Source organism: Bubalus kerabau, chromosome 18, assembly GCF_029407905.1.
Source record: "Bubalus kerabau isolate K-KA32 ecotype Philippines breed swamp buffalo chromosome 18, PCC_UOA_SB_1v2, whole genome shotgun sequence".
Lineage (NCBI taxonomy): Eukaryota > Metazoa > Chordata > Mammalia > Artiodactyla > Bovidae > Bubalus > Bubalus kerabau.
The window spans coordinates 61,295,897-61,310,784 of record NC_073641.1 but is presented as its reverse complement, the minus strand read 5'-3'; the positions used below and the strand labels follow the sequence as shown (position 1 = coordinate 61,310,784).

At 38.8% G+C, this 14,888-nt stretch overlaps 1 protein-coding gene across 1 annotated transcript in view; it reads right to left on the bottom strand.

Moving 5' to 3' along the window:
- DNAH5 (dynein axonemal heavy chain 5) overlaps positions 1-14,888 on the bottom strand; it is a 270,204-nt gene that overhangs the window by 110,701 nt on the left and 144,615 nt on the right. The window contains exons 48-52 of the mRNA XM_055554828.1: positions 12,104-12,226; positions 11,714-11,927; positions 9,858-10,081; positions 6,483-6,681; positions 3,137-3,309 (exon numbers count right to left, since the gene is read on the bottom strand). Of these exons, the coding sequence (XP_055410803.1) occupies positions 3,137-3,309; positions 6,483-6,681; positions 9,858-10,081; positions 11,714-11,927; positions 12,104-12,226 (933 nt within the window). The remainder of the gene's footprint in view (positions 1-3,136; positions 3,310-6,482; positions 6,682-9,857; positions 10,082-11,713; positions 11,928-12,103; positions 12,227-14,888) is intronic.

Genomic DNA, 14,888 nt, shown 5'->3' with positions numbered 1-14,888 from the left:
AAGCCCCTTCTAGTATATGAGAAGCCCTTAAAACACATTTGACAAGTGAACATATACATGAACAAACAAATAGAATACTTTAAAAGTAATCTCAAAATCTAGTTGAAAACAGAAATTATAAGAGAAAACAGCGAAGTGAGAACTTCAAATGGGGCTATCTTGTCTTACTATCTCAGACTGTGAGATAGAGATATTCATTTTTTAATTTCTGTAGCAAATATTTTAAAACTTATTAATGCCCATCCTGCCTTGCAGGTGCTTATACTCTAGTAGAGGAGAGAAACCTCTAATAGAAACATGCAGTAAAGCACTGTGGTGAATGCTGGGGTGGGCAGGAATGATACAAACTGGAGGGAAAAAATGCAAGGGAAACAACACTGCTTGAGAAGGCATCTTAGACATGGAGCTAGGAATTTGCTCCAGATCTTGAACAATAACTAGAAGTTTATCATGCAAAGAAGGTGACACACTAGGCAGGAGTTGGGCTAAATTTTAAGAAGAAGGAATGGGATACACACAGTCTCAGAATCAGCAAAATGCCTGAGGGATCCTCATCAGGGTGGGAACTTCAATACCAGCTATGGAAATATTGGAAGACAGGATGTTTAGGGCCATGTTGGGGACTTGGTTCAACTCTCAACCTATTGATCAAGCACCACAAGGGTGCCTGTCTCAGCAGTACTCCATCCCGTGAATACTGAAGGGAATAAACTGGGTATCCGCCCTCATAGAGCATACTGTCTGGTAGAAAAGTCAAATACAAGCAGATGAATTCTGGGACACCTGCTGGGAATGTAGCACTGACAAGGTTCTCTGGAATCAGGACGTGTTTAATCATGAGCAATTGATTTCTCTGAATTACACCCTAAATCGAACACCACCCACAGCGGATACGACAAACCATACACACCACGAATTGAACTTTAATCAAAGAGGCAAAAGACATCTTGCAGAAATATTCTTGGTTTCAAATGAAAACCATCATTTTAATAAAGAAAGGAACTAAGAAACACACTTGGTTTCAGACCACAGCCTGGGTTGCTGCGGTTTTCATCTTCAGTCCTGTCCCTTGGCTTCTATCATGCTTTATAGCTAAGTTACATATTTCAAGGCTCACACTCACATGACAGAGTTTGGATAACACGGTACACAGAAAACGAGAGTGTAGGTGAGACAGTGGGCCTAGAAAACCGTGAGAAATAAGGCATTTTAGCTCAAAAACTCCAATCACAGATTCTTTGGCTAATCTCAGAGGAAGCATGCTAGAGGCTGAGGGTGAGGGGAAAACACAGCCAAGGACACGGGCTGCGCACACATGCCTTGAGTGTGATACCCAAACAAAGTGAGGAAATGCATCATCTGTGGGCTTCCCTGGTGGCTCAGACAGTAAGGAATCTGCCTGCAAAGCGGGAGACCTGGGTTCAGTTCCTGGGTCAGGAAGATTCCCTGGAGAAGGAAAGAGCAACTCCAGTCTTCTTGCCTAGAGAATCCCATGGACAAAGGAGTTTGATAGGTTACAGTCTGTGAAGTCACAAAGTGTTGAACATGACTAAGCGACTAACACACACTTGTGCTGTAAAAGCCAGAAAAAGGAAAATTCTAGAGAATTTCCTCAGACAAAAGATTAACATAAATAACCACATTTCTAACTGTTGTGGAACCCCAAAGCCAATCAGATTTTGTCTCCAATAGATACCTAGTCAGGAAGTTGCCTTTGATATTATTTACTTAGAAAGTGTTATTCTTTGGCTTCTTCCTTTTAATAACTAAATATGAGAGTACCTCTAGTCTTCCTGAAACATTTAACTCAACTATAAACTAGGAACTAATTTCAAAATGTTATTTATATTTGGTTTTGGAAGAACATTTGCACTCATAATTCAATAGAGATGTGTCAGATTCTGAGAATTCAAAGTTTCCAAGCTAAGTGTCCTCATGCTGGGGACATCCAACCCCAGGACTTGCTCATTGTCGTTCTCCTTCTCCCTGACTTAGTCCAGCCTTATAGAAATGCCTTCCTCACACTCCTTAATTTTTCAGAGGGAGAACTGACTAGATAACCTCTGAAATTGTCTCCAGTTCTAAGATTTTATAATTATTAGAGGTGACAATTTGTAATTATGAGGTTGTTCTTCATGGATAAGCCTAAGAAACGGAAGACAGCCCCAAACTGGCTTCTTTCTAATGAAAAGGATGTATTCTGAAAAAATAATTGACATCAACAAAGTGAGAGTATCAACAGGGTTTTAACAGCATTATCTCCCACCACCCATAAATTAGGTCAAGTAAATATCTTTTATTTCTATCCTTTGAGAATCCATCATATCCATCATTACAGTGATTGGAAACCTAAATGACTCATGATAGAGTAGAGAGGAAACTTTACTTTCCTGGTGGGTATCATTTAACAGAATTTTCATCCCAGCTGAAAGTCAATTATCTATGCATTATTGTTAATTACTATTTCCAATTGTGGTGAAATACAAGCAACATAAAGTTTCCCATCCAAACCATTTTTAACGGTATAGTCCAATCCCATTAAGTACATTCATGTTGTTGTGCAACCACCAACATTCATCTCCAAAACTTTCCATCTTGCAAAAATGAAACTCTGTACCATTAAACACAACTCATTCTCCCTCCCTTGGCTGCTACCAACCACCACTCTTTCTGTCTCCCAATTTTCTACCCTAGGTACGGTAGAAGTGGATTCAAATCGTATTTGTGGTTTTGTGACTGGCTTATTTCACTTAGTATAATGTCCTCAAAATGAATGCCCCACTTTTCACCGTTCTCCTTAGCAGGATGCAAAATAGAAGCAGGCTTTGTGCCTGTGCTTCTGACTCAGATGTCAACCACAGTCATTCTATGGAGTGAAAACATTGGGCTGGAAGCAGTATAGCAACACTGAATAAAATTATCATATCACACATTTGAAGTACACACGCTCTGATTTTAAACCTATAGGTGTGACATGTTGCATTCAGTTCAGAAATTACATTGGAATAGAGCATTGAGTTTATTTTTAAACTGAACTTTCTCCTAGAAGAGGAAAATTGAAGAGGAGGGGGAAAAGTCTGGTGTACAGGCAAGTGTCTGTCACTCTGGGGAGGTGCTACTGGGCGTGGCCACTGACCTTGACTAAGTGGACCATGGCATCTGCGAAGAACACCAAGTCCATGCCTGCACCACGGATGCTCTCGTTATAGAGCTGCAAGAACATATTCAAACGCTCCTTCAGGTGATCAAAAGATTCAACAGGCTCATAAATTTTGGGCATCTCAGCATCAGCCTCCTCAGATGTTTCACCTGGGGTTAGGAAAGAAAAATCAACTAAGTTTCTGCAAATCACTGGACTTTACCACTTCCTCAACCTAATTTAGTACACTCATAGCTTTACAATTTAGCACTGAATAATACTGATTTTTACCTAAAAGCCAGAGTATATACTTTTAGAAAAGAAAGCAAACAACAGTCAAAGCATTAGAATTTTTGTGATCATACACAGACTTAATTCTTTCTCGTCTACAAAGGGTCAATTTCAAATAATGTCACATACATTGAATTTCATTTATATTCATAATAGACCATTGGCATTTCAAGGATCTTCCCAGAGATACTCACTTAATGGTCAAAATGAAGATCAAAAAAGTAGGGATTTAATGTCAAAATCCACAAAAGAGAGAATTAAATGAGTTTTTAATAAGAATAAAAAGAAAAAGGTCACTGCATCTGCTTAGGAAATTTTTATGATTGGAAATTTTAAGTTAATAGTGAGGATAGAAGTGAATTTTGAGAGAAAACAAAAAAATTATTTTTGTTGTTAAAAAAATTTGTGTGTGTGTTAAAAAAATTTAAACACTGAATTATTTCACTGGGAAAATTATTAAATCAACTATTTTAAAAGTTAGAGACACGTATCAGCTTAACACTTTTCCAACCATGATTATAAAGCATAATGCCAAAGAAAGAGCTAAATTTGGCATATATAAATTCACTATCAGTTAACATTAGTTGAATATACTAATAACAAGTAAGAAATTCACTGAGTATTAGAAGAGTGAGTCGTCCAAATCTAGTAGTACATAATTACTTTCAATTGACCCTGTCCTAATATAAACTATATTAACCTTTTTATGACAAAGCAAGGAAATTGATTTAGCATAATAAGGTTGGTCTATTTGCAAAGCTCTCTCTAACTGAATTTCAATAGGCACTTCGTTATTTCATAAATGTTCCATTCAAGCTTTGAGAAACAAAGTGTGCTGAAGACACAAAAGGTTCTGTATTTGCCTCTAGCCTCATTCAGCCCACCCCCACCCAAGCCCCCAAGGCACACCCCAGAATGCTGGAGTTGTGCCCTGCACCTCAGACACACAACTACTTATCCTTCTGAATTAGAGGAAATAAAACACATAAATTCTAATCGCCTTATAATGCTCCTACCTTTACATGATTTTTGAATATGTGTGACCTGGGGAACACATGTGTACCTGTGGCGGATTCATTTTGATATTTGGCAAATCTAATACAGTTATGTAAAGTTTAAAAATAAAATAAAATTAAAATAAAAAAATAAAAAAAATAAAATAAAATAAACTGTATCAGCTTCTTTCTCTGAAAAGATCTGTCCAACTGCATAGCCAGCAATAAACATCCTTTTCAACTGTTACTCAGAAACTTGACAGATCACATACATCCTTATCAAACCTAGTAAGGGGGTGCCTAGTCATTTTCAACCATTTAACAGATATAAATAGCAAGTGCGCTTCAACATGCCTTTTTGAATATGAAAACTAACTTAATATTCATCCTCAGTATTAGAAGAGGTTTCTAAATGAAAGAAAAATATTCTACTTAAGCTCAGTTATTTCTGAGGAAAGAAATTAACTGGAGCACCACTTCTTTTCATAAAAAATAATACAGTATATCTGTTTTTCACAGAACCATAACCACAAAATCTTGCCTCCCCATCACCCACCTCTAATTATATTCAATGGCCCTCTCAGGGAATGTGAGGTTTTCCTTTTTATTTTCAACACCTGGGAATACTCAAGGAATAATCATAATTTTGCTATATTTCCTCTCACAGTGAGTACAAGACACAGACTGCCCAAGCCATCTACAGACACCATCTCACTTATCCCCACAGGACCCAGGATGCATATTTTAATATTTCCATTTTTATAAAAGTAGAGGCAGGAGATTCAAGAAAGTTCAGAAGCTTGCCCAGGTAAGGTACCGGAGACCCATTTCTCAAATCTACCTCTATACACCAGCTGTAAGCCTTGTCCACTGTCTTCTGCTCTACCCTGCCTCCCAACTCAACCTTTATAACCAAGGCTGACATGTACAAAATGGTTCAGTTCGGTTCAGTTCAGTCGCTCAGTCGTGTCCGACTCTTTGTGACCCCATGAATCGCAGCACGCCGGGCCTCCCTGTCCATCACCATCTCCGGGAGTTCACTCAGACTCACGTCCATCGAGTCCGTGATGCCATCCAGCCATCTCATCCTCTGTCGTCCCCTTCTCCTCCTGCCTCCAATCCCTCCCAGCATCAGAGTCTTTTCCAATGAGTCAACACTTCGCATGAGGTGGCCAAAGTACTGCAGTTTCAGCTTTAGCATCATCCCTTCCAAAGAAATCCCAGGGCTGATCTCCTTCAGAATGGACTGGTTGGATCTCCTTGCAGTCCAAGGGACTCTTAAGAGTCTTCTCCAACACCACAGTTCAAAAGCATCAATTCTTTGGTGCTCAGTTTTCTTCCCAGTCCAATTCTCACATCCATATGTGACTACTGGCAAAACCATAGCCTTGACTAGATGGACCTTTGTTGGCAAAGTAATGTCTCTGCTTTTCAACATGCTATCTAGGTTGGTCATAACTTTCCTTCCAAGGAGTAAGCGTCTTTTAATTTCATGGCTGCAGTCACCATCTGCAGTGATTTTGGAGCCCAAAAAAATAAAGTCTGAGGCTGTTTCCACTGTTTCCCCATCTATTTCCCATAAAGTAACAAAATGGTTACTCTTAATCAAAGATTACAAAGATACATTTACTTAACACATTGTGGAGGAAATTTGCAACAACATGCGTTCTGTATTTATTGAGCACCTACTATGCCTCAGGCTTGTTTCAGCAAAGTTCACTAGACAGAAATTTAACATCCCTGAACTAAACCTTTGTCATCAGATATCCCCTTTGCTGTTGTTCAGTCGCTAAGTCGTGTTCGACTCTCTGTGACCCATGGACAGCAGCATACCAGGCTCCTTTGTTCTCCGCTATCTCCCCGAGACTGCTCAAATTCATGTCCATTGAGTCAGTGATGTTATCTAAGCATCTCACCCCCTGCCGCCCCCTTCTCCTATTGCCTTCAATCTTTCCCAACATCAGGGTCTTTTCCAACAAGTCGTCCCTTCGCATCAGGTCGTCACTTGGCAAAGGATATCCCTTTGGAGGATTTCAAATTCTGCTTCAATAGTTTACCTGTAGCTTCAGGTGCATCCCTCAAGAAATCCACAAAGTAAGTGTCAGTTCCGCAATCCACCAAGAGTTTTTTCTCTTCACCAAACTCCTCCTCCACCAAGCTGACTAAAGTCTTATCAAACCAGGTCACATCATCAGATGCCGTGAAGCGATCAGCGATAACACGTTTACACTCATGCTTCCACAGCCTTAACAGTTCCTGTCAAAAGCATCATTTAAATGCGTTATTAATTCCCGTTACGTCAGAGTTGGAAATTCAAGTGGGCAGTATCATAGAGGACCCTCCTTCCTGATTTAGAATGTGACATTTTTTAAAGTTAAGGCTAACATTACTGGTTTCCTTTTAATGTGAGCAACAGGTTTGGGAGCACCTTAGAAAAAAATCCTGGAATAATGGTTTTCCTTTGGTATGTGATCACCAAAAAAGGACATTTTTGGGTGCCAAAATGATGTGGGGGACGTTACTGGGATTTGTACAGGAATGCATAGTCTTAGGATACAAAATTGTCCATGAATGTAACTGTCCTGTTAAAAAATAGATAAAATAAAAAGTTAAAATATATTGAGCTTCATTTCAAATTGGTCTCATCTGTGTTCAGTCACTCAGTCGTGTCTGTGACTGCAACTCCATGGACTGTAGCCCACCAGGCTCCTCTGACCATGGACCTTCCGAAGCAAGAATACTGGAGTGGGTTGCCATTTCCTTCTCCAGATAGTAAATAAAAAGTATTCATTTTCAGCCCTTAAATTAAAACAAAACCATTCCTAGATAAAATACTAATTCATTCTGAATGGCCAAAAAACTAATATTCTACATAAAAGTTCTATGTTTCTGATCAAATTAGTCTGTTTGGATAAGACATCTACATTATGGCCAGAGCATAGTGTAAAAGTTGTGTATAAACAACTCTCGTGCATGCAACTGAGATAATTACAAAGATACATTTACTTAACACATTGTGGAGAAAATTTACAAAAAAAATCTGGGTTATCTGTCACCTCATCTAGATACTCCAGGGCCCAAAGTTAACTGGAAGTTCAGAGAATTAATTGTTCAATACAGCTGTTCTGATAACAAGAATAACAAAGTTTGTCTAAGCATCTTATTTGATATGAAAGACTGGTGCAAATTTATTAACTTGGTAACATTTTTGCAAGATAGAAGGTTTTTAAGTTATTATATTGTGAAAGTGTTAGTCGCTCAGTCGTGTCCAACTCTTTGCAACCCCATGGACTGTAGCCTGCCAGGCTACTCTGTCCATGGTATTCTCCAGGCAAGAATACTGGAGTGGGTTGTCATTCTCTTTGCCAGGGGATCTTCCTGACCCAGGGATCAAACCCGGGTCTCTCACATTGCAGGCAGATTCTTAACTGTCTGAGCCACCAGAGAAGCCATTATATTACTAATGATCAAATGCTCTTTGGTTGCCAGGAAATAAAAGCTTAGTAAAATATATTTAATGACACGGTTAAGACAAAAGTCCATGACAAACCAATTGCTGGAACTGTTAATGCTGATTTAAAATCAGCACCAAAAAAAATAGGTACTTAAAAAGTAATATTGGTGGTATAGTGGTAAAGAACTCGCCTGCCGATGCAGGAGACGCAAGAGACGTGGGTTCGATCTCTGAATTGGGAAGATCCCCTGGAGCAGGAAATGGCAATCTGCTACAGTATTTTTTCCTGGGAAATCCCACGAACAGAGGAGCCTGGTGAGCTACAGTGCGTGAGGTCTCAAAGAGTCAGACACGACTGAGTACAGCATAGCAGCATTCCACGATGCCATTAATTTGTCAATAACTTTGAGGGAAAAAATTAAATTACATGTTCACTACTGCTAAAATGACTCCCAATTCTCTGTAACAAGGAGAGTGAGTTTTCCCCACAATGTCTTGTCTTGGAGGCAGCCAGTAAGGTTACCTACTTCATGACTATGTGGGGTAAAGCTGGGTTTTTCTTATCATCCACACTTGATTTGCTTGTGACAGTTTGACTGACATTTCAACTGTCTCTCTGTGTTTATGTGGAGAAGTCCCTAAAACCTATTTGCTTAACTTCCACCTCAGTACCATCAAAGTCTGAAAAAGGGGCTGGTGTTGTCTTAGCCTAAGCACATAGGCCCTTCAGCAAAAAAAAAAAAAAAAGTACTGCATTTTTACATACTATATACTTTACAATTTTCCATATTACATACATACTGATTTTTACACACTAGAATTTCCTTTTAGTCCAAAGAGAATTCTTATAGTGCTAGAAACTGTTATATTTGAGTGTCTGTACAAATGCTCATTTTTCTGTCAAATGAAATTTCTACTCTTCTGCCTCTTTTCAGTTTTACCAATATTTGTAATTCTTTTAGTGCATCAAGTTATATGGAAAAGAAAGATCATGGATGACTAACAAAAAAAAGTGGTTTCATCCCTCAATTTGGAAAGTTTATTTATAAAGATAATTACTAGATTCCATATATGTGCATTAATATATGATACTTGTTTTTCTCTTATTTCACACTGGATATCAGGCTCTAGGTTCAACTAACTCAAATTCGTTCAGTCAGTTCAACTGATTCAAAGTTGTTCCTTTTTATGGCCGAGCAATATTCCATTGTGTACATGTACCACTATATATATGGAATCTAGAAAAGTGGTACTGATGAACCTATTTGCAGGCCAGGAACAGAATCACAGACACACAGAATGGGCTTGTGGGCACAGCAGGGGAAGGAGAGGTGAGTAAAATTGGGAGAGTAACACTGAAATATATACTCTATATGTAAAACAGAAGGCTAATGGGAAGCTGCTGTGCAACACAAGTGGCCCAGCCTGGGGCTGAGATGAGCCAAAGGGGTGGGGTTGAGGGGGTGGGAGGAAGGCCCAAGAGGGAGGGGATTTATGTATATTTATCGTTGATTCACTGACAATCAATGATAATTAACCAATACAATATTGTAAAGTAATTAGCTTCCAATTAAAATTTTTAAAAAGATAGTTACTTTTTAAAGTTAAAGATCAGGTTTATAATGTGAAGTTTATAATGTGAAGACAGACATGATAAAATCAACAGGCGTTTTTGCCTTTGTTTAGTATAAGAAAATTATGATGAAAAACAAAATCAATTTTACCTTTTATTCTACTCATTAGAAAATAATAGTATACACTGTCTCCTTAAACATAAACCAAATTTAATTGGAATTTTTAAAGAAAAACATTTGGCATACTTTCCCTTTACATTAGTAAAAAGCCACAAAAGAAAAAAATATCCATGCTAAAACATCTCAAAATATTTTCATGCCCATAAAAATTACATTACTAAGAATATTTAGAGTTTATAATAAATAACAAAATTACTCGTTCTACTCTCTTACGCATCACTTACGTCTGGTTCCTTGATAACCTCTGGAGTAGTGTTCAGCATTCCCTGCCAGATCCTAGAAAGATCTCGAAGGTTAAAAACGTAATGGAATTTTGCAGGGGTCGGGAGCATTTTAATCTTAGTCATTTGCCATAGTCGGCGTGTCAGGGGCACCAACTTCGTCACCCAATCTCTCACTTCTTCTGAGAAACCCCTCTGGGTACAGTAATAACCTACCCCAATCACACCTGAAAGAGGAAAAAAAGTCATAACATTTTGACTGACAGTTCAAATCAACTAAATTAAAATGAAAAACGTAATGCAGAATATAAATACAAGGACACATTTTAATAGTTAACCACATATTAAAGAAATTTTGATTAATTAATTTGGGAGGGGGGTTAAACCTAAAAAGTAGGTATAGATTCAAGTGAGTTAGCATTCAAATACTGAAAAGCTGATTAAGAAATGCTGCTGAAAACTCTAGCTGAACTAATTCAGTATTATTAAATGGGTAACAATGATGAATATATAAAGTTGCATTGGACAGATAAGAAAAAGAAAGGTCTCACGAATCTTCTAAGATTAGTTCATTGTTTTGTTGCCATTCCATGCATTATAATATATTTTTATTTACTTTATAGGCAAAATTTTCCAGGCCAAAAAGGATAATTAAAAGTGATAATAGTCATTCATTCTGGTCCATTTTACTTCTCCCAAGTTTAGATAAGTCTGGTGTCATTGGTTTCAAGCCTCTGCCCGCTGCTGTGATTGAAGGCATATATTGCCAACTCCACTACCCTAGGGCGCTAAGAAGACCTTCTAGTCTGCCAGAAGTTAATTAGGGTAATCCTAATTAGTTTTCCTCAGTCTCAATTTCAGCGATGGTAAATTAATACCTAACATGAATGCATGCATAACTTTACACTCTTTCTCTGAAAAGATTCCATAATCAGTTTCTAAACTCATTTTCCTTACCCAGTTAAATAAATATGGTTATCGATTGTGCTAGTGTTTCTTGGATGATTTCTGACATACTACACATGTAATCAATCAATAATTTATTTACAACCCTATAAATTACTCTGAGGATCAGACTCTGGCTAATCCCCATCCTGAGAGATATTATTGATATTTCTTAGGCTGAAATCATTACATGGGGTGGTTAGGTATCAGCTACATAAACTGCTGGTGTGGAATTGTATCAATCCAGACCTGAAATACATGTATCCATGAGGAAGGCATCTCATCATGTCTAAGACTACTTAATATTTAACCTCCTGGCTTAAGAAGCTAGCAACAATATCTTAAAGAAATACATAGGTAGGGCTTCCCTGGTGGCTCAGTGGTAAAGTATCCTCCTGCCATTGCAGGAGACATGGGCTCAGTCCCTGGTCTAGGGAGATCTCACATGCCCTGGAGCAACTAAGCCCATATGTCACAACTATTGAGTCTGTGCTCCAGAGCTCAGGAACCACAGCTACTGAAGCCCACTCACCGAGAGCCCACTCACCCAAGAGCCCGTGCTCTGCAACAAGAGAAGCCACCGCAATGAGAAGCCTACACACGGCAATAAGAGTAGCCCAAGCTCTCCTCAACTAAAGAGCCTGAGAAGCATCAAAGAACCAGCACAGCCAAAAGTAAACAAAATTATATCTTTCAAAAAGAAATACATAGGTATAAAAGATCTACCTTGACACCCAACTCAACAAATACATAAAAATGCTTTTACAAACAAAATACACTCTTGAAAGTGACAAAGACAGCAGACTAGGGAACCACTCGGTGCTCCCCTCTGTGTGGACCTCTGGGTGGATATTTTCTCATTGCAACCCAAGCAGGGATTCTCCCCTTCCACGCCCCACTGACATTCATTTTACCAAAGATCTTGTCCACAGAAGCATCAGAGGGCAGCGTGCAGTTAAATATCGAGAACTGCCTCTTGAGTCGCTGCGGTATATCATTGCGTCCGCCCCCGGGATGGATCATAGCTGCTAAAAACTGGATGTCCACAATGCTGGTAAACTCCCCAGGCTTCTCTAGATTATAAAATCCATTCTGTTCCAGCAGCTGTCGTACTATCTCATTAGTAACCTAAGAAAGACAACTTTCAGAATTAAAAGGTCATTCCTTTATATCCCAGGATCTAAATAACGGACTTAATTGGAATTCAGGAATTGCAAGTTGAAAAAAACATAAAACCATTTACTCATCAAAAAATAAATCAATGATGAACTAAGCAAATAAGGTGCCCAACAGGATTGATATACCTGGTCTCCCCACTCATTGATTACTGGCATATTCACATCATCAATGAAGATAGTCATCTTCTTTCCTGCCGGAGGGCCATATGTGGTGCCCATGCGTTTATCCACATAGCTCTCTATTGTCCTCTGTTAAACGAAAAGGTCAACAGAAACATCTGAGAAAATATCCCCTAAGACATGGTCAATTATTTTAAAATTCCAGAAATGTTTGAAATGATAGAAATTACTCATAAAAACCCCAAAATGTCCCTAATTCTGGAAAACAGAGAATGAGGTACCTAAGTTTTCTTGCATAACATTTATAACATTTGAAAATCCAGTTTCATTTAGAAGTAAATAAAGTGGTAATCAATGTAAATTTTTAGATGAGACTTCTATTTTTTTTTTTCATTTTTATTGGAGTATAGTTGCTTTACAATGTTGCGTTGGTTTCTACTGTACAGAAAAGTGAATTAGCTATACAGATACATATATCCAGGCTTCCCTTATGACTCAGAAGGTAAAGAATCTGCCTGCAATGCAATGCAGGAGACCCGGGTTTGATCCCTGGGTTGGGAAGATCCCCTGGAGGAGGACATGGCAACTCACTCAAGTATTCTTGCCTGGAGAGTCCCCATGGACAGAGGAGGCTGGTAGGCTACAGTCCATAGGGTCACACAGAGTCAGACATGACTAGCAACTCAGAAACGCCTGCAAGCATTCAAATATTTGGATGAGGCAGCTAGGCAGCTGGTGTTAATCCCAGCGATGAGCACCTAGGAGCGGGTACAGACTGTGTGATGAGGAAGAGATGTCTATGTTTGGATATGCTGATGTTATGTTCTAGGTCATCTAAGTGGGGAGGTGCAGTTGGAGACACCAGTCCAAAGATACGGTTTTCAGTGACTATTCAACAGGCAGCAATTCCAAATTCAGGAAGAAATCTCAGCTTCTAGGTTCACAAACTATTGAATTTTTCTCCCTCCTTTGTTTTTGCTTTTGTCAATTTAGCTTTCTAATGATATATATAGCTTACTAGTAATGTCCTGCTATTTCAAAGACACTAGGGTCATAATGAAGAGGAAGAAAGTGTAGGTATGTGGCTATTACTCCATGTTGCCTCACTTGTTCCATCCTTGGTTTTTAGCTCTTAGAAGACCCCCCAAGACATAAAATCTGATGTCCCTATGAGTTCTTATCAATGGACAAGAGACTATCTGGAAGACTCTAGCTTGCCATAGGGAGTTGTCAAGAGATTATTAATTGTTTTATCCACTTAAATTCATTGAAAAAGAGAGCTAAATTTAGCCTAGTACATTACTTTAAATGGTTTTATGTTAGGGGATATGAAATTCTTCTTGCCATTGTATTGTCATGGGAAATTTGTGTTGTAATTGAATGGAGTGTGATATATTTATGTACCTTTCCATTTAAAAATGGTGAAATTTTTTCATATCCTTGGTATTATGTATTAAAATGATGATGGAAACTTACAATTTGAAATGCCTAAACTGGAGAGTTTTACAAGGACAGTTGTATAAGTTTTCCTTTCTCTCTTGGCCTAATTTCATGGATATATTAGGTTGGTGCAAATCTAATTGCGGTTTCAGATGGTGAATTTTAACTCATTATAGAGAAGTGAGGTGAAGTTGCTCAGTCATGTCTGACTCTTAGCGACCCCATGGACTGCAGCCCACAAGGCTCCTCCATCCATGGGATTTTCCAGGCAAGAGTACTGGAGTGGGGTGCCATTGCCTTCTCCTTTAACTCATTATAACTAGGCTCAAACACATCTGAATTAATCAAAATAGGAACCATTACAATCAACACACTTTTGCCAATGAGAAATAAGTTGGTTTATTCATGTAGGGTAAAAATCTGTACTTTGGGATTAGACAAACTCTTGGAAAGCATTTTCTCCCTCCTGCTGGTTGTGGAAGCATTTCCCCTGCAAAAAGTTGTCAAGATACTTGTCAAGATACTTCAAGATACTACTTTTTTTTAGGTAGTCAGTTGGTGAGAGATTAGGTGAATACGCTGGATGGGGCAAAATTTTGCAGCCCAATTTGTTCAACTTTTGAAGCATTGGTTGTGTGACGTGTGGTTGGCGTTGTTGTGGAGAAGAATTGGGCCCATTCTGCTGACCAGTGCTGGCTGCAGGAGTTGCCATTTTCACTGCATCTCATCGATTTGCTGAGCATACTTCTCAAATGTAGTAGTTTCTCTGGGATTCAGAAAGCTGTAGGGGATCAGACTGGCAGCAGACCACCTAACAGTGACCATGACCATTTTTTGGTGCAAGTTTGGCTTTGGGAAGTGCTCTGGAACTTCTTCTCAGTCCAACCACTGAGCTGGTCATTGCCAGTTGTCGAATAAAATCCACTTTTCATCACACATCACAATCTGATTGAAAAATGGTTCACTGTTGTTGAGTAGGATAAGAGAAGACGACACTTCAGAATGATTTTTTTTTTATTTGCGGTCAGGTCATGAAGCACTCACTTATCAAGCTTTTTCACCTTTCCAATTTGCTTCCAATGCCAAATGACTGCAGGATGGTCAGCACTGAGTTCTTCAGCAACTTCTCGTGTAGTTATAAGAGGATCAGCTCTGATGATTTCTCTTAATTGGTGGTTGTCTCCTTCTGATGGACGGCCGCTATGCTCCTCATCTTCAAGGCTCTCATCTCCTTTGCAAAACTTCTTGAACCACCACCGCACTGTGTGGTTGTTAGCAGTTTCTTGGCCAAATGCACTGTTGATGTTGCCAGTTGTCTCCACTGCTTTACAACCCATTTTGAACTTGAATA